At 45.1% G+C, this 24,701-nt stretch overlaps 1 protein-coding gene and 1 non-coding gene across 2 annotated transcripts in view; both read left to right on the forward strand.

Annotated features, from left to right (window-relative positions):
* Positions 1-10,264: 10,264 nt before the first annotated feature.
* The window catches only part of LOC126018430 (short transient receptor potential channel 2-like), a 42,941-nt gene continuing 28,504 nt past the window's right edge, over positions 10,265-24,701 (forward strand). Inside the window, 4 exon segments of the mRNA XM_049780569.1 lie at positions 10,265-10,309; positions 11,720-11,861; positions 13,283-13,438; positions 15,694-15,873. Of these exon segments, the coding sequence (XP_049636526.1) occupies positions 10,265-10,309; positions 11,720-11,861; positions 13,283-13,438; positions 15,694-15,873 (523 nt within the window).
* On the forward strand, positions 11,033-11,223 carry LOC126019524 (U2 spliceosomal RNA). Its single transcript, XR_007499196.1, has one exon. It is a non-coding gene; the product is annotated as a U2 spliceosomal RNA (small nuclear RNA).

Genomic DNA, 24,701 nt, shown 5'->3' on the forward strand with positions numbered 1-24,701 from the left:
CTCAGGGGTCACACCTGGCAGGCTCGGGGGACCAAATGGGATGCCGGGATTTGAACCACCGTCCTTCTGCAAGCAATTCAGGGGTCCTCAAACTTTTTAAACAGGGGGCCAGTTCACTGTCCCTCAGACCATTGGAGGGTCTGACTATAGTAAAAACAAAACTTAAGAACAAAATTTTTTGGGGGGCCACACCCATTTGACGCTCAGAGGTTACTCCTGGCTATGTGCTCAGAAATCGCCCCTGGTTTGGGGGGACCATACGGGAAGCCGGGGGATCGAACCACGGTCCGTTCCTTGGCTAGCGCTTGCAAGGCAGACACCTTACCTCTAGCGCCACCTTCCCGGCCCCAAGAACGAATTCTTATGCACACTGCATATATCTTATTTTGCAATGAAGAAACAAAACAGATACAAATACAATATGTGGCCTGTGGGCCATAGTTTGAGGACCACTGCTCCAGCCCCTCCTTACCACTTTTTAAGACTGCTAAGAAACAGCTGAGGAGACTTTAATGGAAAACTCCCATACAAATTAAGGTCCATCAGATCTGACCTGGCTTGCAGGGGTATAAGAAGATTCAGACACGACTTGAAAGAATAATTAAGGGCCCGGAGAGATAGCACAGCGGCATTTGCCTTGCAAGCAGCGGATCCAGGACCGAAGGTGGTTGGTTCAAATCCTGGTGTCCCATATGGTCCCCCGTGCCTGCCAGGAGCTATTTCTGAGCAGACAGCCAGGAGTAACCCCTGAGCGCCACCGGGTGTGGCCCAAAAACAAACAAACAAAAAAATTCCATAAAGAATTTTCAAACAAATTATATTCTTTCTCAGTAAATGAAACAAGTAACAAATTTCTGGAATGAAAGTGAATGGTTACACACACAGTTGCCTCTAGGCATAATACTGGAAGCAGCTTTTGGCTTCTAGAAACTAACTCCTTAGAACAAGGCAAAACTAAAAAGAAAAGCACTGAGTCTGGGACTGTTGGTCATCCCAACAACAATTAAGGGAAAAGAAGTGGACAACAAACCCAAAACGTCTAAGTTCTTTTTTTCCTCTGTAGCCAGCTCCATAGCTCAGGGGTTAGAGCACTGGTCTTGTAAGTTCTTTTTTCCTCTACCATAGCTTTTGCTCTTCATCTTTTTTTTTTTTTTTTTTTTGGTTTTTGGCCACACCCGGCCGTGCTCAGGGGTTACTCCTGGCTGTCTGCTCAGAAATAGCTCCTGGCAGGCATGGGGGACCATATGGGACACCGGGATTTGAACCAACCACCTTTGGTCCTGGATCGGCTGCTTGCAAGGCAAACGCCGCTGTGCTATCTCTCCGGGCCCTGCTCTTCATCTTAAGAACTTTAAGTATGTGACTAAGATCCCTCAATGAATGACTTACAAACAAGACAGTGTTTATCCTTTTCAAAGCACTTTCACATATATCTATCTCCTAGTACCACAGCCAACCTAATCACAGAAACTAAAAAGCTGTAAAGGGCCCTGAACTCTGATCTCTACTGCTGAAGAGTGGTCTTAAAGTGCTTTTTCACTCTGTCCTCATCACCTGGCCAGACGTTCAGTTGCCTCCCTATACCTTCAAAGACCTCAACCAGGAAAAGCAAATAAATCATTCGACTACCAAACAAGCCACTTTACTACCAAGCAATGGTCTTTAATTTTTAGTTGGACATACACTTTCTTTGAGCCTCATCTCCAATTCTTCCCCATCCAGCCACCCCAAGAGTCAGGGCATTTAAGATTCTGAAGCTTCAGATGCCACTAATGTCCACTCCCACTCCACACCACACACACCCCTGACAATTCTCCTTCCTCCTCTTCCTCTGTGCTGTTCCTCAGGGGTCAGATTCAAGTCCCTCCCAAAGCACACCTTGCATTACTGAATGCACCTTTGGTCTCTGGCCTCGGCCTCTTTGCCCTTTCTTTTCTCACTATCTCTGTTGCTCAGAGCTGTCCTTCTTTCCCTTCACACTCAGGGCCTCTTTCCTCCTAATGATTCCTCCAAGGATCACTGGTAATTGAATACACCAGTTCTTAAGTGTCTATTAAGAAAGGTAAAAGGGGCTAAGACACCCTCAAAAACCTAAGTCTAGAAAGAGGGGGAAAAAAATCATTCCTTTTCAGCTGCTGGAGCAACAAGCTGGGATGCCTTAGAAAGCGACCTGAACTGGACCCCTCAGCCCAGTGTGACTGTTTAGCAGCTCTGATTCAAGGTGTGTCTATCTCTCACCACCACAATGGGGCCCTTGGAGGAAGAGAGAGGTCCCCGTGTCCCTAGTTGCACCTTGGCCGAGAACTGAGTCCAGAAGTGGTCGTTGTTTGGTTTAAGAGTAAATGGATCAATTCTGGGAGGCAGTCATTCATTCATTCATTCATTCATTCATTCATTCCATTGACCAAGACCCAAAAAACTTCACTACGCCTACAAGCATACAAATCGTACCAAGTCCAAGAATGACAAGATAGATCAATGACTACATCATTCAAAGCCATAAAGCTGGTTCCCCACCCCCATGCCAGCCGCACCCACCGCCCCCAGGCCTAGTCGACTCCCACGCTGTCAGTCCAGCCTTCCACACCCCTCCAATTCTCCCTACCCCCCAAATCTTCACTCCCACTACTGCACCCCCTGACTCCTCTCCCAGGCCACCCTCCCCACCCCTAGCAGATTCCCTCATATCTTCCAACACCATGATCTCCACCGAGTCCCCAAATTCGTCTCCCTCAACGTGCCCCCCGCCCTCCCTCCCCCCAGTGGGTTCCCTCTCCTCAGGAGGATCCCTTCTCCCCAGGACCTCTTATTCCCCCGCAGGCCTTTTCTTCAATTGCATGCCTAGCTTCTCCGCTCGCCTCGATCTCCACGCTTCTTACCTCATCCCAGCTCCCGTTCCCCGGCAACACCTCCAACCTCCACCTCCACCACCGCCGCCATCTTTCACGGCTCTCCCCCGGCCCCGCTCCCCGCGCGAGCCAGCTGCTTCCGCCGCTCAAGTCCTCGCAGCCAATAGAATGCGCGGGACTCCGGAAAGGGGCGGGGGCTTCGGGGCGAGGAGAGCCCTGAATGGGAGCCGATGAGGTCATTTACCTGCTCCTCCCTTAAAAGGTCAAGGAGGGCGTGGCCGAAGAAGATGGCATGGAAATAGGGCGTTTGCCTGGCATGCAGAAGAACGCTGGTTCGAATCCGACGTCCCATATGGACCTCCAAGCCTGCCAGGAGCGATTTCTGAGCAGAGAGCCAGAAGGAACCCTTAGCAAGCCGGGTGTGACCCCCCCAAAATTAATAAAGCTATCCCGTTCTAATGGAGGAGTTCTGGAAAAAATAAAATAAGAATTTGGGATCTTGTATTAAAATTTTTTTCTTACCAATTCTTCCCCTGTGAAGGAGTCCAAAAGAAGTCTCTCGTCAAACGTCAATTTTTTTTTTTTTACTACGCTCCCTCCTCCCTCACGCATGGGCTTCTAGGCGTGAGGCGTGGAAGCGAAAAACTACATTTCCCATCATGCACGGGTGCGACCCGGAAGTGAAGGCTCGCTCGCTCACCTTTCGTAGTGGAGTGTGCGAAGATCGACCCCCAACAAGCACCGTGTGTTGTGCTGGCCGTGGGCGATGCCTTCGCGCGTCTGGGAGAATTGTTCATTCCGCGGGGACAGACTGCTCGAGCTCTCGGAAGATTCGCTACCAGGGCTTTGGGAGGCGGGAAGTGAAGCGCGGGCGGGGTCAGAAGGCGGAGGTCAGAGGGAAGAATTGGCGGGAGAACGGGGCGTTTGGGTCCTCGGCGACGGGTGGCCCAGGCCGTGGCGCTTCCAGGCTCCGTGCTTCCCGGTGAGGGCGCTTGGTGGCTCGTGGAGGGGGAGGCGGCCGGCCGGAGGTTTGGTGGGGTGGCACTGGTTTAAACGAAACTCATCGGAAGAAGCGTGGTCGGTACTGGTGGTTGAGTCTTGAGGTCTCCCGGAAACCGAGAGCTGTTTGCTCAAGTTGTGCTCCTCCGGGGTTCTCATGCCACTTGCAACCGTTTCGCCCATCTCTTTCCTCCCTTTCAACCACATCCTGCGTCCCCCCCACCTCCTCCTACCTGCTCTTCCACTTTTCTGGACCCCGTTATCCACCCTAGAGTACGCTGCGGCTGCCACACACCCCCCCCCCTTGAACTTTGCTCTAGATCTGTGTGATGAATGAGGCTTGGATGATCATCACCTCGGTGTTCACAGACTACTGGAATGCAAAGTCCTCTTTCCTTGGAGGCTTATTGAGAGTTGGTATATTAAAAAAGTATATACAAAAGTTGGTATATAACCCCCCCCACACACACACTGCTCAATTTGACTGGTTTAAAACAAAAATACAAGAAAATTATGAAGGCTGGAGAGATAGCATGGAGGTAATCGCCTTGCATGCAGAGGACGGTGCTTCGAATCTCGGCATCCCATATGGTCCCCCCGAGCCTGCTACGAGCAATTTTCTGAGCATTAAGAGCCAGGAGTAACCCCTGAGCGCTGCCGGGTCTGACCCAAAAAAAAAAAAAAAAAATAATGCAGATTAAAGTTAAACTTATTTCTGTCTTATAGTCTCAGTTCTACTCTCATATTTCATAGAAGATTGCCATTTTTTCATTGTTCATTTAATATTTTCAAGATTTTCATTATCTTCCCAGTGTATAAGAAAATATTATGCAGGCCAGAAATTAGGAAGTTGTCTTACAAGAATTAGGGCCCAAATGCAGTCCCTGGCATTGTTGTGCCCCAGTTGACCAAGTATAGGCAAGAGTCACCCCACTCCACCCCCAACCTGGGTCTTGAATAGTGCTTCTGAGCAATAGTACAAGGAAATGGTGTAATAATATAGGAAAACATTTCCAGAGATATTTACATTTTGCCTACAGCTCATTAACTTATTTAGAATAGTGTCACTTTACGGGAAACTTACAAGGGCCACTAAAAGAAAACTGTGTTCCATCCAGAGAGATAGTACAATGGTCAGGGTACATACCTTACACACAGTCAACCTGTATTTAATCCTTGGCATCCCATATGGTCCCCTGATCAATGCCAGGAATGATTGCTAAGCAGAGTTAGGAGTAACTCCTAAAGAAAAATAAATGAATGAATGGTATGGGAAAATCACACAGTGGTGGGGCCAGAAAGATAGTACAACGGGTCAGGTGCTTATCTTGGATGCAGATGACACAAGCTCAATCCCCAGCTCTCCATATGATCCATCAAGCTCCACCAGGAAGGATCCTTGAATGCAGAGCCAGGAAGACCTCTGAACATCTCCAGGTTTGACCCAAAATCCAATTTAAAAAATATCACAATGGGGCCAGAGAAATAGCACAGCAATAGGGTGTTTGTCTTGCACGCAGCCAATTCAGGACAGACAACGGTTTGAATCCCAGCATCCCATATGGTCCCCAATGCCTGCCAGGAGTGATTTGACTGCAGAGCCAGGAGTAACTCCTGAGCACCGCCAGGTATGAACAACAACAACAACAAAAAAAACACAATGAAATACTGTATAACATTTTAAATATTTTAAAATACTACTAACATTAATACTATAAACATTTAAAAATAAGCTAGATGTAGTAATATAAATATGGACAGATCTCAGATCTCAAAAAGTATAGCGTAAAAAGAAATTACAACGGGCCAGAGAGATAGCATGGAGGCAAGGCGTTTGCCTTGTATGCAGAAGGACTGTGGTTCAAATCCCAGCATCCCATATGGTCCCTGAGCCTGCTGGAAGCGATTTCTGAGCATAGAGCCAGGAGTAACCTGAGCACTGCCAGGTATGACCCAAAAACCAAAATTAAAAAAAAAAGAAATTACAAAATGATGCTCAGAAAATATTCACTGTATTCATTAAAAACAAAAACTGGGGGGCCGGAGAGGATAGCAACAGCGGTAAGGCAATTGCCTTAGATGCAGAAGGATAGTGGTTCAAATCCCGGCACCCCATATGGTCCCCCGAGCCTGCCAGGAAGCGATTTCTGAGCATAGAGCCTAGGAGTAACCCCTGAGCACTGCCGGGTGTGACCCCCCCAAAAAAAAAACTGGGGGCCAGAGCGATAACACAGCTGATAGGGCATTTGCCTTGCACGCTGCCAACCCAGGTTCAATCCCTAACATCCCATGTGGACCCCCGAGCCTGCCAGGAGTGATTTCTTAGCACAAAGCCTGGAGTAAACCCCTGAGCACTACCTGGAATAGTTAAAAAAGAAAGAAAGGAAGGAAGAAGGGAGAGAGGGAGGGGAGGAAGGAAACCTGTCAAGGGACATAGCTCAAAGTAATAGAGTACATGTGCAGGCCCTTATTTGATCCCTATCATACACTGGTTTTCTGAGCACTGCAAGATCTCTTGTAGATTGTTTTTCTGGCTTTAGAACTAAGAGATATTTACAATTTCTTTTTTTTTTCCTTTGGTTTTTGAGTCACACCTGGCAGCACTCAGGGGTTACTCCTGGCTCTGTGCTTAGAAATCACCCCTGCAGGCACAGGGGACCATATGAGATGCCGGGATTCAAACCACCGACCTTCTGCATGCAAGGCAAACTCCTTATCTCCATGCTATCTCTCCAGCCCCTTTACAATTTCTTAATAGCAGAGATTGAGGATTTTGTTATATAAGTTCCATCTAGATTCATCTTCATGGATTGTATTTTTTTTTTTTTTTTTTTTTTTTTTTTTTTGTAGTTTTTGGGTCACACCCTGGTAGCGCTCAGGGTTATTCCTGGCTCCAGGCTCAGAAATTGGTCCTGGCAGGCACGGGGGACCATATGGGGCACCGGGATTCGAACGGATGACCTCCTGCATGAAAGGCAAACGCCTTACCTCCATTGCTATCTCTCCGGGCCCGGATTGTATTTTTTTTGTTTTTGTTTGTTTGTTTGGTTTTTGGGCCACACCCGGCAGTGCTCAGGGGTTACTCCTCTGGCTACCTGCTCAGAAATAGCTCCTGGCAGGACACGGGGAACCATATGGGATGCCTGGATTCGAACCAACCACCTTAGGTCCTGGATCGGCTGCTTGCAAGGCAAAGGCCGCTGTGCTATCTCTCCAGGCCCCAGATTTGTATGTTTTTATCTTCTAATTTTTCTATTGAATTGCTTGGCCTTATTTGTATTTAAAATGTACTGTTTTCTATATAGCAAGTATCTATTTTCAGTATATCATTCTTATATTATCCAGTGTGTGATATGTGTGTGTATTTCCATCTGTCATCTGAGGTTTTTTGTTTGTTTGTTTGTTTGTTTTTTGGTTTTTGGGTCACACCCTGTGGTGCTCAGAGGGTTACTCCTGGCTATCTGCTCAGAAATAGCTCCTGGCAGGCACGGGGGACGATGTGGGACACCGGGATTCGAACCAATCACCTTTGGTCCTGGATCGGCTGCTTGCAAGGCAAACACCGCTGCTCGTGCTACCTCTCGGGACCTGTTATCTGAGTTTTTGTCTTTTGTTTTGAGTATCATCGGGATAGTAGAGACTGGGTTTTAGGCTCATACCACTGTAGTGACTCACTACTTTTTGCCATTTTTTTCTAATTGACTTATTGTCAAAGGAATTCAAACCTCTTGATAAATCTTTTTGGAACTATTTTAGCAATTTTTGCCCTCTGTTAGCTGATGAGTTTGTCAGAAACTTATACTAGAACTATGCGACTAAGATCAGAGAGATAGTACAGTGAGTAAGGTACCCCACCTTGCACAGGCCAACCCAAGTTTGATTCCCAATTATATAATACACGTCGCCTGAGCTATATTAAGAATGATCTTGTGAACACAGCACAGAGTCAGGATTAAGCCCTGCCAGGTGTGGCTTAAAAAGAAATAAAGAATTAACATTAGGAGGCCAGAGCGATAGCGCAGTGGTAGTAGCATTTGCCTTTTATGCGGCTGATCCAGGACGGACTTCGGTTTGATCCCCAGCATCCATATGATCCCCCAAGCCAGAAACGATTTCTGAGCATATAGCCTAGGAGTAACCCCCATGTATGGCCCAAAATAAAAAAAATAAAAAAATTGCACTGTGGGGGCAGGGGGTGGCCGGGCGGTGGCGCTGGAGGTAAGGTGCCTGCCTTGCCTGCGCTAGCCTAGGACGGACCGCGGTTCGATCCCCCGGCGTCCCATATGGTCCCCCCAAGAAGCAGGAGCACCACTTCTGAGCACATAGCCAGGAGTAACCCCTGAGCGTCACAGGGTGTGGCCCAAAAAACCAAAAAAAAAAAAAAAAATTGCACTGTGAGGCCAGAAGAAATAGTACAGTGGTAGGCATTTGCCTGACTTGCATTGCATCTGATCCAGGACAGATTGGTGGTTCAATCCCGGCATCCCATATGTCCCCCATGCCCTGCCAGGAGTGATACCTGAAAGCAGAGTCAAGAGTAACTCCTGAGTGCGACTTGGTATGACCTCCCCAAAAATTAAAAGAAAAGAAAAGACATTGACTAAATAAACTCCTTGCATTCCCTTCCTTGCTGTCCCACCCATCCCCCCAATACCAGGAATCCAAATTCAGACCTCAGACAGGCCCAAAAACTCTGTTTTTTGTTGGAAAGTATGCCTCCTAATGTTTTCTCTGAGGTATAAGAATAATAAACAGACAAAATTCCATATCCTCAAAGGGCTCACTACTTAGTGTAGGAAGATGTGACAAAAGCAATAATTATTAGAACAATAATTTATTTTAAAAAAGTTGGGGCAGGGGCCGGGTGGTGGCGCTGAAGGTAAGGTGCCTGCCTTGCCTGCGCTAGCCTTGGACGGACCGCGGTTCGATTCCCCGGTGTCCCATATGGTCCCCCAAGCCAGGAGCAACTTCTGAGCACATAGCCAGGAGTAACCCCTGAGCGTCACCGGGTGTGGCCCAAAAACCAAAAAAAAAAAAAAAAAAGTTGGGGCCGGAGAGATAGCATGGAAGTAAGACTTTTGCCTTTCATGCAGAAGGTCGGTGGTTCAAATCTCGGCATCCCATATGGTCCCCTGAGCACTGCCAGGTGTGACCCAAAAAGCCAAAAAAAAAAAAAAGTTGGGGACAGAACAATAGTACAACCACATAGGACACTAGCCTTGCGCTGACTAGAATTTTATCCCCTAGCACCCCATATGGTCTTCTGAGTCCTACCAGAAGTTATCCCTCAGCCTAGAACCTGGAATAAGACCTGGGCACTACAGGTTGTGCACCCCCTTGGCAAAAAAAAAAACTAATAGTTTAGCGGGGCCAGGGACATAACTCCAAAAGTTGATAAATGCCTGAGAGTTGATTCTGTTAATGGTCATTTTACATGTATTTATTATTTTCCATTAAAATGTAGCAAAAGAGGAATGGAGAGATAGTACAGTAGGAAAGGTGCTACCTTGTATGCAACTGGTCCAAGTTTGATTCTCAGCACCACATTTGGTGTCCCAGACTCTCCTGGAGTCCCTGAGCACAGAGTCAGGAATAATTCCTGAGCATAGCCAGATGTGACCCAAAATCAAACTTAAAAAAAGGTCTAATAGGAGATGAAGCCGAAAATGTAATGCTTTGAGGAGCCAAGCTGAATTAAGTACCTACTGTATAAGTAAGGATTTGCATACAAAGAAAGCCATTGAAGATTTATAGCTTCGAAGTAACTTAATGAAACCTAATTTAGGAAGATTTATTTTATGGGAGAAAAAAAAGAATAGAGACTTGCATTATATATTGCATTGAACATTCATGGTACATTCTTAGTACGTTGTAGTCTCTAAGTAGTAAAGATGAATGATTCAGCCAGGGATGTAGCTCAGCAGTAGAACACATGCCTCCTCCTCTTAAGGCCCTGGCTTCAGTCCCTGGCACCAGCAGCAATAATTAAAGATGAATAATTGAAGGTACAATCTGTGTTCTTGGGAGCGTGTATGTCCAGCATTACCATATCTCTGTGTTATCTTGTCCTAACTGCTTTCCTGCCCTCTGGTTATAGTCCAGTTGTTTGACCTTAATGGAATCTCCTTACTCACTGTACTCTCTGGTACTTAGCTGGTCTATTTCTGCTCCCTGTCCACTGCTCCCACCAAGCTCATGAGGAGCAGCAGAAACTGTCTCATAGATCGCAAATAAGTCCTATAATATCTCGAGAGAGACTTGGCTACTTTAATTTTCTTTTTGTTCTTTTCTTCATGTAACATCATGAGTCTTTCTCCTCTTGGTCCCCCAGGAAGCTGACAGTACCAGAAACAGTCTGAGGAGAAAGTGTTTGGGCTGTGTAATTGGGGCAAGTGAAAGTTGCTGCTGGGCCCACCATGGCTCCTGTGAGGATCAGCCACGTGGTATCATTTTCTTCTCAGGTACTGTCACCAGCAGGCATGGTTTCTCTCCCTTCCCCTGTAACAAAGGGATGAAAAGAATAGGAAACTTGTTGCCACTTTAGGAAGCTCCTAAGAGTAAACATTGTTCCATATTTGACAATACAATATGAAGGTGTGAAATAGACATCTTGCCCTTAAGTTGTTCCCAGGGAACAACTGTGACTGTGTTTTATAAATGAAAAGTAGTGAGTGTAAAAGGTGATGTGTTCTGGATTAAATTACTTGAGAATTCTGACTTTATTAGACTATTTTTATTGTGCCTAAGTTTCTGAATCCTCAGTTTATTAGTCTAAGTTTATCAATCTATTAATCTGTTAACTAAGAAATGATGGTAAGGCCAGAGATAATACATAAGGTAAGGTGTTTATTTTGCATGCAGCTGACCCAATACAGACCCCAGCACTGCAGATCATGCCCCAAGCACTGCCAGGAGTCACTGAAGAGCTCAGAGCCAGGAATAGGGCCTGTGCACCACTGAGTGTAACCCAGAACCACACCTCCCAAAATATGAAGAGGGGCTGGAGAGATAGCATGGAGGTGGGGCATTTGACTTGCATGCAGAAGGACGGTGGTTCGAATCCAAGTATCCCATATTGTCCCCCAAGCCTGCCAGAAGCAATTTCTGAGTGTAGAGCCAGGAGTAACCCCTGAGCACTTCTGGGTGTGACCCAAAAACCAAAAAAATTAAAAAAGTAAATAAAAATCGCTTCTTGGCCTTTTGGCTAAGATCAAATGTAGTATCTGTTCTTATCAGTTTAATATCTGATACGTCCTCTAGCCGAGGACAATATATTAAATGGATTTTTGGAGCTGGGAGTCGGAAGAGGAGCTTGCTCCGTCTTCTCCGAGCATCGACCCGGTATTGCAGTACCTCCAAGAACGGTGCACCAAGAAGAAAAAAAAAGTAAATAAAAATAAAAAAATAAAATAAGAAATGATGATAGGGGGCTGGAGAGATAGCATGGAGGTAAGGCGTTTACCTTTCATGCAGGAGGTCATCGGTTCGAATCCCGGCATCCCATATGGTCCCCCGTGCCTGCCAGGAGCAATTTCTGAGCACGGAGCCAGGAAAAACCCCTGAGCACTGCCGGGTGTGACCCAAAAACCACAAAAAAAAAAAAAAAAAAAAAAAAAGAAATGATGATAGTAATCTTCTAAGAGCTATGGTGAAGATTTAATAAGGTAACCTGATAAGTAAGTAGAAGTTGGTGCTGCCTGTTTGTCCTTCAGCCAATGAAAGCTCAGATTCTCCTGGACTTACGGACGTATTTCTCATTAATTGTGTAAAGATGCCTGAAAGGTTTAGAGACAAGGGAGCCACCATTCATGGGCATCATCTGTTTTTCCTAGTGAACTTGCATTTTTTTTCTTCCTTCCTCTCTGATTTAGGATCCCAAGTATCCTGTGGAGAACTTACTGGACCCAGACAGTCAGAGAGGACCTTGGCTTAGCTGCCCTCGTGACAAGAGTGGCCAACTAAAAGTGGAATTACAGCTAGAGAAAGCAGTGACCATTGGCTACATCGATGTGGGTAAGGACATTCTCTGGGAGACTAGAACTTTCTGGGAGGTCAAAGGGGCCATCACACTCTTCTGTGTTCCACCCAAAATATCTGGGCTCCATCTAGACTAACATCCCTCCTGGAATAAGGCCCACCTATTATAGAAGGCCAAAAGGCTCTTCCCACTGGTGGTATGTTCTGGGAGAGATATTTAATTATTTCATTTCCACAGAATTTATCATAAATTCTTCTTTTGTTTGTTTGTTTTTGTTTTATTTTGCTCTGTTTTGGGGCCACATCCGGTGACGCTCAGGATTACTCCTGGCTATGCACTCGGAAATTGCTCCTGGCTTGGAGGACTATATGGGACGCCTGGGGATCGAACCGCGGTCCGTCCTAAGCTAACGCCAGCAAGGCAAAGACACCTTACCGCTAGCATCACAACTCGGACCCCCATAAATGTCTTCTTGACATAGCTGCCCACTTTGATCTCTGTGATCTAAAACATCGTTATAATGCCAACAAACAACTTTTGTCACTAAGTATCAGTGTCAAGAAGGTACTGGGAATGAACTGGACAACTTTATTGAGGAAGACTCCATAAGGAGTTGATGGGTTGGAAAGTTTGACCTTAGATTATCTTGCATAGAAACTTGGCAGAGAACAGAGATCTTAGTTCTGTTGAAAAGATGCCATACTCCCTAGCATGGGTTTGTTTTGTTTTTGTTTTGGGGCTATACCTAGAGGTGCTCAAGGGTTACTCCTGGCTCTGAAGTTGTTCCTGGGGCCAGAGAAATAGCACAGAGGTAGGGTGTTTGCCTTGCAAACTGCCAACCCAGGACCAGTGGTGGTTCAGTTCCTGTCATCCCATATGGCCCCCCAAGCCTGCCAGGGGTGATTTCTGAGCAGAGCCAGGAGTAACCTGAGCACAGTCAGGTGTGGCCCAAAAACAAAACAAAAAAAAGTCGTTCCTGCCTGCCAGGATCAAATCTGGGTCTGTCCTAGGCCATGTGCAAGGCAAACGCCTTACCACTGTACTATCGCTCCGCCTCCACCCCAGCATGGATTGAGAGTGATAGAACTAGGATCAGAGTTAGTACAGCACGTAAAACACTTGCCTTCCATGAGTTCAACCCAGATTCAATTCTCAGGACTAGATACAATCCCTTGAGTACCACAAGGAGTGATCCCTAGAGTTTAGTACACAGTTTATCACAGATGGAGATCAGGCAAAGTGACAAGTTTCTTTCTCTGGGACAGGTTTCTGACTGCAAGAGAAAACTGAATTATCATCTAGCTAATGGGATCTCATACCATAATTGGTATATTGTTTGATCTCACTGGTCTTCCAACTAGCTCCAGTATGGAGCATGTCTTCTTGCCACCTGATTCTGATCTGGAAGTTCCTGTCATCCCATCACACTGTCCTTCTCTTACTCTTTTCTCTCCAGGTAACTGTGGCTGTGCTTTCCTGCAAATTGATGTGGGCCGTTCTTCCTGGCCCCTGGACAGACCTTTTGTCACCCTGCTCCCTGCAACCATGTTAATGTCCCTCATGGATTCAAAGCAAGGGAAAAATCGCTCAGGGGTCCGTATGTTTAAAAATGGTAAGAATGGGGCCAGAGAGATAGCTCAAAGGGCTGGATCTTATGCTTTGCATGCCAGAGTCCTGGACTTAGGCTCCAGCACCATGTACTCCTCCAAATACTGCCCAGTGTAGCCAAAAAAACTAATGAAATAGATAATATGGGAAAAATTACTAGACCTATAATCAGTTGTTGAACATACACATCAAAAGGCCATAGGTTCAATTTCTGGCACAATAAATGAACCAAGGAATGAAGTACAAAGATAAAAATAGCCATGAGTGTGGGAGAGAGAGGGGTGAGAGATACATACTATGAGGGGCTACAATTGCTGCCAGGTATATATTGTATAAGGGACCGACCCTGTGTAGGGATTTATGTTGGGGAATGGAATGGTTACAGTGTACTCAGCTCTGGAGTATATGTGTATGATTTCTTTATAATGAAAGTACATAGCTAGGGATGTGGTAGAGCAAATATGAAAGACCGGGGCTTGAACTCTGGCACTATAACAGGGGATTGGGGAAGGTGGAGAATATATAAACAAGTGGGATATTTATGATGATGATCTATATTGACAAATAACATTATTCAGTAGAATCTGATATAGAATCCATATAATAAATAGTGTGTTTTTATTTGTATCAATGTCTATTAGGGTGAGTACAGGATAAATATTGGCATATAAGTAATAGAAGGCAATGTAGATATGGTGGTTAGAATTATGTAGCACATTGTGTTTCAATTCAAATTTCTGTTCCTTCAGCACTATAGAAGAAACTTAGCTCTACCTCTTAGGGACTGACTTAACAGGCTCACAAGGAGAATGCATTTAAATTAGAGATGTTTGTAATGTGTAGAAAAAGGGCATACAAGGTGGAAAGGAGGAGTACAGCAGGATAATGCTGGGAGCTGGGGAAGGCCTACACCTTCTGAGGCTTTGGATTTGATTTCCAGCACTACAAGTGAAAGAGAAAAATGTAAATGAAGGTTACACCCAGCATTCCTTAGGGCTTACTCCTGGCTTTATGCTCAGGAATTCCTTTTTTTTTTTTTTTTTTTTTGGTTTTTGGGCCACACCTGATGACGGTCAGGGGTTACTCCTGGATTTGCACTCAGAAATCGCTCCTGGCTTGGGGGACCATATAGGACGCCGGGGATTGAACCACAGTCCATCTAGGTTAGTGCGTGCCAGGCAAACTCCCTACTGCTTGCACCACCACTCTGGCCCCAGGAATTACTTTTGGTGGGACTCGGGAGACATTATGGAGTGTTGGGGATTGAACGCAGGTCAGCAGCATACAAGGCAAGTACCCTGCCCATTGTACTATTGCTCCAATACTGGAACATGATACTATGAATATGGATAGAAGGTAAAAGAAGACTGAGATCTATCTCTTGTGGTTCAGAAAGAGTAGTTTAGGTAATCCAGGGAGGGTAACTAAACTAATTCTTGGCCAAGTTGTTACACCACACCCCACCATTACAGATACTTTCTGTTCAGATAAAACATTGGGACTCAAGGATTTTACTCATCAATAGAACATATGCTTTACATGTGTTAGGCCTTGCGTTAAATCTCAAGTACCATAAAAATAAAAAAAAACTTACTGGGGATATAATTCAGCAATAAAGTTTTGGGAGAGATGAATGATATAGTGCCAGAGATGAATTGCATGCCACATATGTGAGGCCTAGATTCAGTCCTTGTACCATAAAAAATACATAAAGGAGGGAGCCGGAGCAATAACAGAAGGTAGAGCCTTTGCTTTGCACTCAGCTGACCCAGATTTGATTCTCGGCATCCCATATGGTCATCTGAGCCTGCCAGGAGTAACTTCTGAGCACAGAGCCATGATTAATCTCTGAATGCCGCCAAGTGTGGCAAATAAAGTAGCAATGATACCAAGGTTAAGCCACTAGGTCTATATACTGCCAATTCCATATGGTCTCTTGATCCCTGCTGTGAATGATCCCTGAGTACAGAGCCAGCAGTAATCCCTGATCACCATTAGGTGAACATGCACGCACACATGCAGACATGTAGAATGAGGATATTCTCATGCTGGAACCAGTGTGAAAATGACTTATATGAGTGATGGTATCTGAGTGGATCTCACTGGACTACTTGGTTCTGCAAGGCTGAGGGCACAGTGGACTTCCATTCTCCCATTTGTTGGTGTCTGAATAGCTCCTGTCTTTTTTTCCTTCTTCGCTTTTCTTCTCATTGATACATTTTCTTCCCTTCATGTTTCTCTTCCTTCTTTTCCCTTGAGGTGATTTCCTCTCTCCTGCCTCCAGTGACACCTGGGATCGACTTCGCCTTACCTGCTCCCAGCCCTTCACACGTTACCAGTCCTTTGGCCTGACCTTCCTGCGGGTGTGTTCTTCACTGGACTCTTCGGATGATGCTGTCTTGGATTCCTCAACCCCTGGAAGTTCAGGAGTGAGCCAGGATATATATATATATATATATATATATATATATATATATATATATATATATATATATATATATATATATATATATATATATATATGAGTTAATCTCGTCCTACCCTTGTCAATTTCTGGTAGAAGGCTGGAGCTGGAGGAAGAGACATACAGATACTCATTCACGTCCCAAAGTTCATGGCCATGACCAAAGGTAGAAATGAACTTGACTGTGATATAGTGTACCAAAGTTACTGGGCTATTTTAGTTTAGCCAGGAGGGAAGTCTATTGGCATCCAATCAGTCTCATGTTTTATTTCTAGGATCTTGGCGTCTTGATCCTATTGTTACCATCACTTTTCTGAAAATTCGAGGGCATATTTTAAGGCCTTCTGGTCATTATCCCCTGCTCCTTGTAAAGCCATCTATGGCTTTAGATATGTACTCTAAACTTTTTTTCATGCCCGACTATTCTCTGCCTATAAAACACAATTATCGTCATCAGAAGCAATGACAAGATTTCTAGCCATGTCAAGATGTGTAGGATTCTGGTCAACTTAGCTCCCCTTTCTCAACCAATTTTGGAATTAATTTTGCTTATGAACCTATTCTTTTCTTTTCTTTTTAGTTTTTTTGGGGCCATACCCAGAAATGCTCAGGGATTACTCCTGGCTCTGTGCTCAGAAATCTCTCCTGGAAGGTTCAGGGAACCATATGAGATGCTGGGGATTGAACCCAGCTGGCTGCACACAAGGCAAATGACCTACCCACTGTGCTATCACTCCAACCCCTTCTGGGACCTATTGTGACTTTTGCTTTTTTGTCACTGGTATCTCAGCTTATCTTTCCAATTCAATACCTTTCACTCTAATTCATCACAAACACAAACCTATAACTACACAAAGCTAGAATTTTATGGATGCAGAAACATAAAATGTTTGGGCTGGAGAGAGAACATGTAGGGCACTTGCCTTGCATACCAGCAACCTGGGTTCAATCTCCAGCATGACATGTGGTCACCAGACAGGAGTAAACACTGAGAACCTCTAGTGTAGCCCAAAAATAAACAAAAAGTGGAAAATAAAATTCTAGGCATTAATTTAGTTTTCCTAATCTCTTCACATCTCAGATAGGGGAAGTATTTATATACATATTTAGAATTACATAGCAAGTCAGAAAGGACTTGAAATTAGGCTTCCTCTCATTGTACTACATTGCTCCCTATACACACAATCTTTAGAAACTTCAAACATGTGCCATGAAACAAAGAAGTTCAGTTTGCAGTGTCTGGTAGAGTGTGCTTTATGTGTAAGAAGTCCTAAATTGGGGCCAGGAAGGTGGCACTAGAGGTAAGGTGTCTGCCTTGCGAGTGCTAGCATAGGATGGACAGCGGTTCGATCCCCTGGCGTCCCATATGGTCCCCCCAAGGGACCCCCAGGGGTGATTTCTGAGCGCATAGCCAGGAGTAATCCCTGAGGGTCAAACGGGTGTGGCCCAAAACAAAAATAAAAAAGAAGTCCTAAATTTAGGGGCCGAAGAGATAGCATGGAGATAGGGCGTTTGCTTTACATGCAGAAAGACAGGTTTGAATCCTGGCATCCCATATGGTCCCCAGAGCCTGCCTGGAGCGATTTCTGAGCATAGAGCCAGGAGTAATCCCTGAGCGCTGCCAGGTGTGACCCCAAAAAAGAAGTCCTAAGTTTAATCCCTCCCCACTACAGAAAACAGAAAAATAAATTTTCAGTTCTCAGGAATGAATCTCACATTTGTCACTCTTGTTGAGGTTATTAATAAAATGGAGACTTGGGGCCAGAGCAATAGGGCAGCTGTAGGGCCTGTTTGCCTTGCATGTGGCTGATCCAGAACGGACCTCAGTTCAGTCCCCGGCATCCCATATAGTCCCCCAAGCCAGAAGCGATTTCTGAGCACATAGCCAGGAGTAAGCCCTGAGCATCACTGGGTATGGTCCAAGAGCCAAAAAAATAAAATAAAATGGAGACTCTAGACCCAGAGCCATAGTACAGTGAGTAGGACACATACAAGTTTTGATCCCCAGCACCCTATATGGTCCCCTGAGCACTTCGCGGAGCAGTTCCTGAGTGCAGAGCCAGAAGTAACCCCTGAGCACTACCTTATATGGTCCAAAAACCAAAAAGAAAATTAAGACTCTGAAGTGAAGACTTTTTTCTTTCTTGAGCACATATTTTTTATTTCCCACCTCACTCCACACCCCCCCACATTTCTTGCTCTTTTCTCTCCCCATCATGTTTTCCTTAAGTATTTTTGTTTTGTTTTTTGTTTTTGTTTGTTTGTTTTTAGGTGACTCGGTGGTGCTCAGGAGTTACTCCTGGCTCTGTGCTCAGAAATTGCTCCTGGCAGGCTTGGGGGACCATATGAGATGCCAGGAATCGAACCGGGGTCCATCCTGGGTTGGCCGCGTGCAAGGCAAACACCTTACTATCACTCCGGCCCCTATGTTTTCTTTAAGTAAATTTCTTTCAATCAAACTGTTTTGCTTCACTAAAAAAAATAAAATAAAAACAAAGACTGGTTCTTGGGAAAAGAAAAGGGAGTTCGAACAGTCAATGCTTTTGTAGTGCTGCCTTGGGAGAGAGCTGAGATCAAGTAAAGCTCATTCTGAAGTTATTCTTTTCATCTGGGAAGAGCTAAAAGAAAGAAGCTGAAGGACCAGCAGAAATGGGTTACTGTGCTGTCAGACTCTGAGTTGCAGCTCTGAGAGCTGATAAGCTAGAACTAATGTTCTTTAGCCCCCAGCTGCTCAGTGGCATATAAGCTGTGAGACCTGTCTGTCTTGTTCTCTAATGAATTCCTGGCAGCCAGGACAGTATCCTGAACAAAGTCGGCTTTTACACAATTATTCATTGTATAAATGCCATTTCAGTGGAGAGTCAGAGATAGGGTCACTATAAAATGTATCATTCAGATCAAGACTTTGACAGTCAAAATCGAGTGCTCTTAATATTTATATCAAGGACCGGATTGATAGCACAGCGATAAGGCATTTGCCTTGCACATAGCCAACACAGGACAGACCCCGGTTCAAATCCCAGCATCCCATCTGGTCCCCTGAGCCTGCCAGGAGCGACTTCTAAACTCAAAGCCAGGAGTAACCCCTGAGAGCTGCCAGGTATGACCCAAATACAAAAAAAAAAAAATTATACCAAGACCATAGACAACAGTAAACAGTATTGTTGTATCTCTGGTGGCAAACCAGGTCTTTCTTATTACAGTTTTCTCCCTCTCTCTCTCTTTTTATGTTGGGCCACACCTGGCATTGCGCAAGGCTTACTCCTGGCTCTACCCTCAGGAACCACTCCTGGCTAACCCTTAGTTTTATCACTGAAGATGTCTTGGAATGGAGTAATAGGACACAGTACACTGGGTTAATCTCCTATGATCATATGATAATCCTATATTGTCCCCAAAAGTAATTTCTGAGTGAAGAACCAGGAGTAAATCCTGAATGCCAGGTATGTTGCCCAAAACAAACAAAAAAGATAACTGGAGCCAGATATAATGGTGGTGCTAACCTTGCTCATAGCCAACCTAGATTCAATCCTCAGCACCACATAGTATTCCCTTGAACACCACCAGAAGTGGTCCCTGAGCACAGAGCCATGAGTAAGCACTGAGCATTGCTGGGTGTATCCCAAAAATCATAAAACAAAAATGTCTAAAATTTCATAGTCATTTTTTTCTTATTTCTTTCTGATGGTATATTATAGTGGAAACAAAATCTATATGCCATTTAGCCTTGTGAAATAGTCTTTTATTTCTAACTTGCCAGTAAGGATGCAGAAGGACAGATGTTTAGTGGGGACTATGGCCCCAGAGGTCACGTTGCTAAATGAATCTTCAGTGGATTTGAACCCAGACAGTTGTATTAAATATTAATTAAAAGTTCTAGATGGTGGTGGATGATGGAGTTGGATGGATGGTGCCTGCAGCCCCTCTAGCCTAGCGGGTCTGTGGGTATCAAGTGACAGCAAAGAAATGATCCACAGCAGTCAGATTTCAGTAGACATGAAGTTTTATTAATAAGACCTCAACTGCCAGCTTCTAAGCTAAACAGCCTCTGCATCCATGCTGTCTGATCTCTCTCTGAGGCTTCTTCCTCCTTCCTCCTTCTCTCTGTCTTCTTCCTATTCCTCCTGTTGCTGGGTCTCTCTCACCCTTCCCCAAGCCACAGACCCCTCCCAGCTGAGGGCTGATCTGACCTTCAGACCAGGTAAGATTAGCATTTAGCCTTGGGGAGGGGTGACACCAGACTGACTGACACTAAAATCACCCAGGAGCTCAGTTCCTAATGATTTAGAATTAAATTTAAACAAACCATCTTTGCGTACACTTCCTAGATACATTTCTTTTTTCTCTCTCTCTCTTTCTCTCTTCTCTCTCTCTCTCTCTCTCTCTCTCTCTCTCTCTCTCTCTTCCTCTCTCTCTCTCTCTCTCTCTCTCTCTCTCTCCTCCTCTCCTCTCCTCTCTCTCTCCTCTCTCTCTCTCTCTCTCTCTCCCCTCCCCTCCCCTCCTCTCTCTCCTCTCCTCTCCTCTCCTCTCCTCTCCTCTCCTCTCCTCTCCTCTCCTCTCCTCCTCTCCTCTCCTCTCCTCTCCTCTCCTCTCCTCTCCTCTCTCCCTACACCAAGGATTGAACCCAGGTAGGCTCTTGGCAAGGCAAAGTCCTTATCTGCTGTATTATCACTCTGTCCCCTTTAGTTACCCTTTATAACAGTAGTCTGAAGTTTATGAGAAAAGGTAAAAAAAAAAAATAAATAATAATAATAAGTGGCTTTCTTTTTTTCTGTTTTCCTTCCTTTTTTTCTTTTCTTTTTTCTTTCCTTTCTTACACCCAGAGACTTTTTAGGGCTTACTCCTGGCTCTGCACTCAGGAATTACCCCTTATGGTGTTCAGGGGATCACATGGGATACAGCTTTTAAAGCAAGTGCTCTATCCATGTTACTATCTTTCTGGCCTCAAAAAAACAATTACAACCCTAGATAATGAAACAGTACTTCTAGGGGCTGGAGTGATAGCACAGTAATAGGGCATTTGCCTTGCACACTGCTGGCCCGGACCCGGGTTCGTTTCCTGGCCTCTCATGTGGCCCTCTCCCCCCAAGCCTGCCAGGACCGATTTCTGAGTGCAAAGCCAGGAGTATCCCCTGAGCGCTGCTGAGTGTGACCCAAAAAATAAAGAATAAAGACAGTACTTCTAAATAAATGGTTCAAGAAAAGATTGTAATTTTATGATTAACCAGGGAATAAAAATGAAAATATATCTTCCCAATTTTTCAGAATAAAGCCAAAAGTCATGCTGATCATGATTTTCTTTTAAGAGTCTGTGAAGGACCAGAGCAATAGTATAGATTATAAGACACTTGCCTTGCACAGTAGCGACCTGGGTTTAATCCCCATTACCACATATGGCCCGCTGAGCACTTCCAGGAGTAATCCCTGGAGACTGCCAGGTGTGACTCAAAAATAAAAATGAAAAAAGACAGACAGGGACCCGGAGAGATAGCACAGCGGCGTTTGCCTTGCAAGCAGCCGATCCAGGACCAAAGGTGGTTGGTTCGAATCCCGGTGTCCCATATGGTCCCCCGTGCCTGCCAGGAGCTATTTCTGAGCAGACAGCCAGGAGTAACCCCTGAGCATCACTGGGTGTGGCCCAAAAACCAAAAAAAAAAAAAAAGGACAGACAGAAAACTAGAAATTGAGCCTCTATATGACTCAGCAATATCACTCCTAGGAATATACCCTGGGGCCCCAAACACAATACAGAAAAGGCATCTATACTTTTTTGTTGTTGTTTTTAGGTCATGCCGGGATTCAAACCACCATCATTCTGCATGCAAGGCAAATGCCCTACATCCATGCTATCTCTCCGGCTCCTATACTTTTTGTTTTGTTTTTGGGTCATACTCGGCTGCACTCAGGGGTTATTCCTGGCTCTATGCTCAGAAATCGCTCCTGGCAGGCTCAGGGGACCATATGGGATGCCGGAATTCCTGCCACCATCCTACATGCAAGGCAAATTCCCTACCTCTATGCTATCTCTTTCTCGATGCTATCTCTCCAGCCCCAGCATCTCTATACTCTTATGTTCATTGCAGCACTATTCAGAATAGACAGAATCCAAGTGCCTGAGGACAGATGAGTAGCTAAAGATACAATGGTACATCTATACAGTGGAATATTAAGCAGGTATTAGGAAAAATGAAGTCATGGAATTTGCTTATACACGGATGGATATAGAGTATTATGCTGAGTGAAATGAGTCAGAAGGAAAGGGATAGGCATAGAATGATCACAGAGTAGTGCAGTAAGGGGCAGAGAAGGGATTATTGTGACGATAGTTGGAAATGATTACTCTGGACAAGAACTGGGTGCTGAAAAGAGATAAGGTGAGATGCATGGTACACCCTTCAGTAGCAATACTGCAAACCATAGTGTCTAAAAGAAAAAAGAAGAAAATATATACCCAGAGTCAGGCTGGGGGATTTCAGTGGGGAGGATGGGAGAGAAACTGAGGACACTCTTGGTGGGAACTGTGCACTGGTTAAGGATGTTGTACAATATATGACTGAAACTCAAACAAAATTGTAACTGTCTCACATGCTGATTCAGTTGAATAATTTATTTTTTGTTTTTGGGTCACACCCAGTGGCAGTGCTCAGGAGTTACTCCTGGCTCTATGCTCAGAAGTCTCCAGGCTCCAGGGACCATATGGAATGCCGGGAATCGAAACAGTCCATTTCAGGTTGGCCTCGTATAAGGCAAATGCCCTACCGCTATGCTAGTGCTCAAGCCCCAGAATTTATTTATTTTTTTAAAAAGAGAGATTACAGGGGGAGGCGGGCGGGCAGACATCTGGCTTCCAGTTTCCTCAATTCTGGAGACCAGCTCTTGCCAGGTATGGGGTTTGGCTCCATACTGGAGCCCTTCTCCCTGGCCTGGGGAGTGCTGGGAGGTTTGGTAGGCCCCCAGCCGCCCTTTTTCCCCTGACTCCAGGCCTTCCCTATGTGCCAGCTCAGATAGCCAGAAGTGGGTTCAGGTGGACTCTTAGTGGTCCTCAGGCTTCCCCCATCCCTCGTACTCCAGGGGAGAGGTGCAGGGGGAGGAGGGCGGGCAGACATCTGGCTTCCGGTTTCCTCCTTGATTCTGGAGACCAGCTCTTGCCAGGTATGGGGTTTGGGGAGGCCCCATACTGGAGCCCTTCTCCCTAGCCTGGGGAGTGCTGGGAGGATTGGCAGGCCCCCAGTCGTCCCCCTTTTTCTCCCTTGGACTTCAGGCCTTCCCTGGACGCCGGTCTAGGTAGACTCTATAGGGGTCAACAGGCTTTCCCCCTACCTCTCCCTACACTAATGGGAATGTGCTTTGGGAGGAGGGCGGACCATTCTAGCACTGGTTTATGTTGGGACAGTCACTGGAATTTTTTTCTCTTTGTTTTCCTATTGATAGTATTGTATGCATATATTTTATATATCCGTAACATCCATCTTGTATTGTGACCTTGATACTGCCCTACAAATCTCATTTCTAATATTTTACTGCCTCAGTCCCAACCCTTATTTTCCCCCATCTTCCCATGTAGGTGCAGCTCATGACATGAAGCTCACCACATAGAGTGATAAGTGCAGTTAGAGAAATAACTACACTGAAAACTATCATAACAATGTGAATGAATGAGGGAAAAAGAGAGCCTGTCTCGAGTACAGGTGTGGGTGAGGTGGGGAATAGGTAGATCTGGGAAATTGGTGGTGGGAATCCTGCACTGGTGAAGGGGGGTGTTCTTTACATGACTGTAATCATACAAGTACAATTATATTCGTAATCACGGTGTTTAAATAAAGATAATTTATTAAAAAAAAAAGAGATTACAGGAATGATAGCACAGCAGTAGGGCATTTGTCTTGATTGCAGATTACTCAGGACGGATCCAGTTTGATCCTCGGCATCCCATATGATCCCCCAAGCCTGCCAGGAGCAATCTCTGTGTGCAGAGCCAGGAGTAACCCCTGAGCACCACTGGGTATGGCCCAAAGCAAATTAAAAACAAAAAAGATAGATTACAATAGGTAGAGCACTTGCCTTGCACACAGTTGACTTAGATTTGATCCTTGGCATCCATATTGTCTCCAAGCATCTCTAGGAGTGATCCCTGTGCAGAGTCAGAAGTAAGCCAGATGTGGCCTCCAAGCCCATAAAAAAAAGAATGAAAAAGAAACTAAAAAGTAAATATAATTTTTGTCATAAAAGTGTAAAAAGTGGGCCAGAGAGATAGTATGGAGGTAGGGCGTTTGCCTTGCATGCAGAAGGACGGTGGTTCAAATCCTGGCATTTCATATGGTCCCCTTAGCCTGCCAGGAGTGATTTCTGAGCAGAGAGCCAGGAGTAACCCTGAGTGCTGTCAAGTGTAACCCAAAAACAAAACAAGAGAAGTGTAAAAAGTGTATAAATAGATAAAATTGAGTACCTATATGACTCAATTTCATATATTAATATATGTTAGATATGGATATGCATATATGTGTGTTTATGTGCATATGGTTTCAAAAGCTTGCCAATTGTATCACTCTACAGACAGTTTTTTTTGTTGTTGTTTGTTTGTTTTTTGGGTCACACCTGGCAGTGCTTGGGTTCCTCCTGTCAGTGTGCTCAGAAATTGCCCCAGGCAGGCTCAGGGAACCATATGGGATGCTGGGAATCAAACCACCTGGTTTGGCTGCATGCAAGGCAAATGCCCTACCACTGTGCTATTTCTCTGACCCATCTATAGATAGTTTTTCCCAATAATTTATATTTTTACCTCAGTGTCTTTGAGGATCATCGC

Source organism: Suncus etruscus, chromosome 9 (assembly GCF_024139225.1).
Source record: "Suncus etruscus isolate mSunEtr1 chromosome 9, mSunEtr1.pri.cur, whole genome shotgun sequence".
Lineage (NCBI taxonomy): Eukaryota > Metazoa > Chordata > Mammalia > Eulipotyphla > Soricidae > Suncus > Suncus etruscus.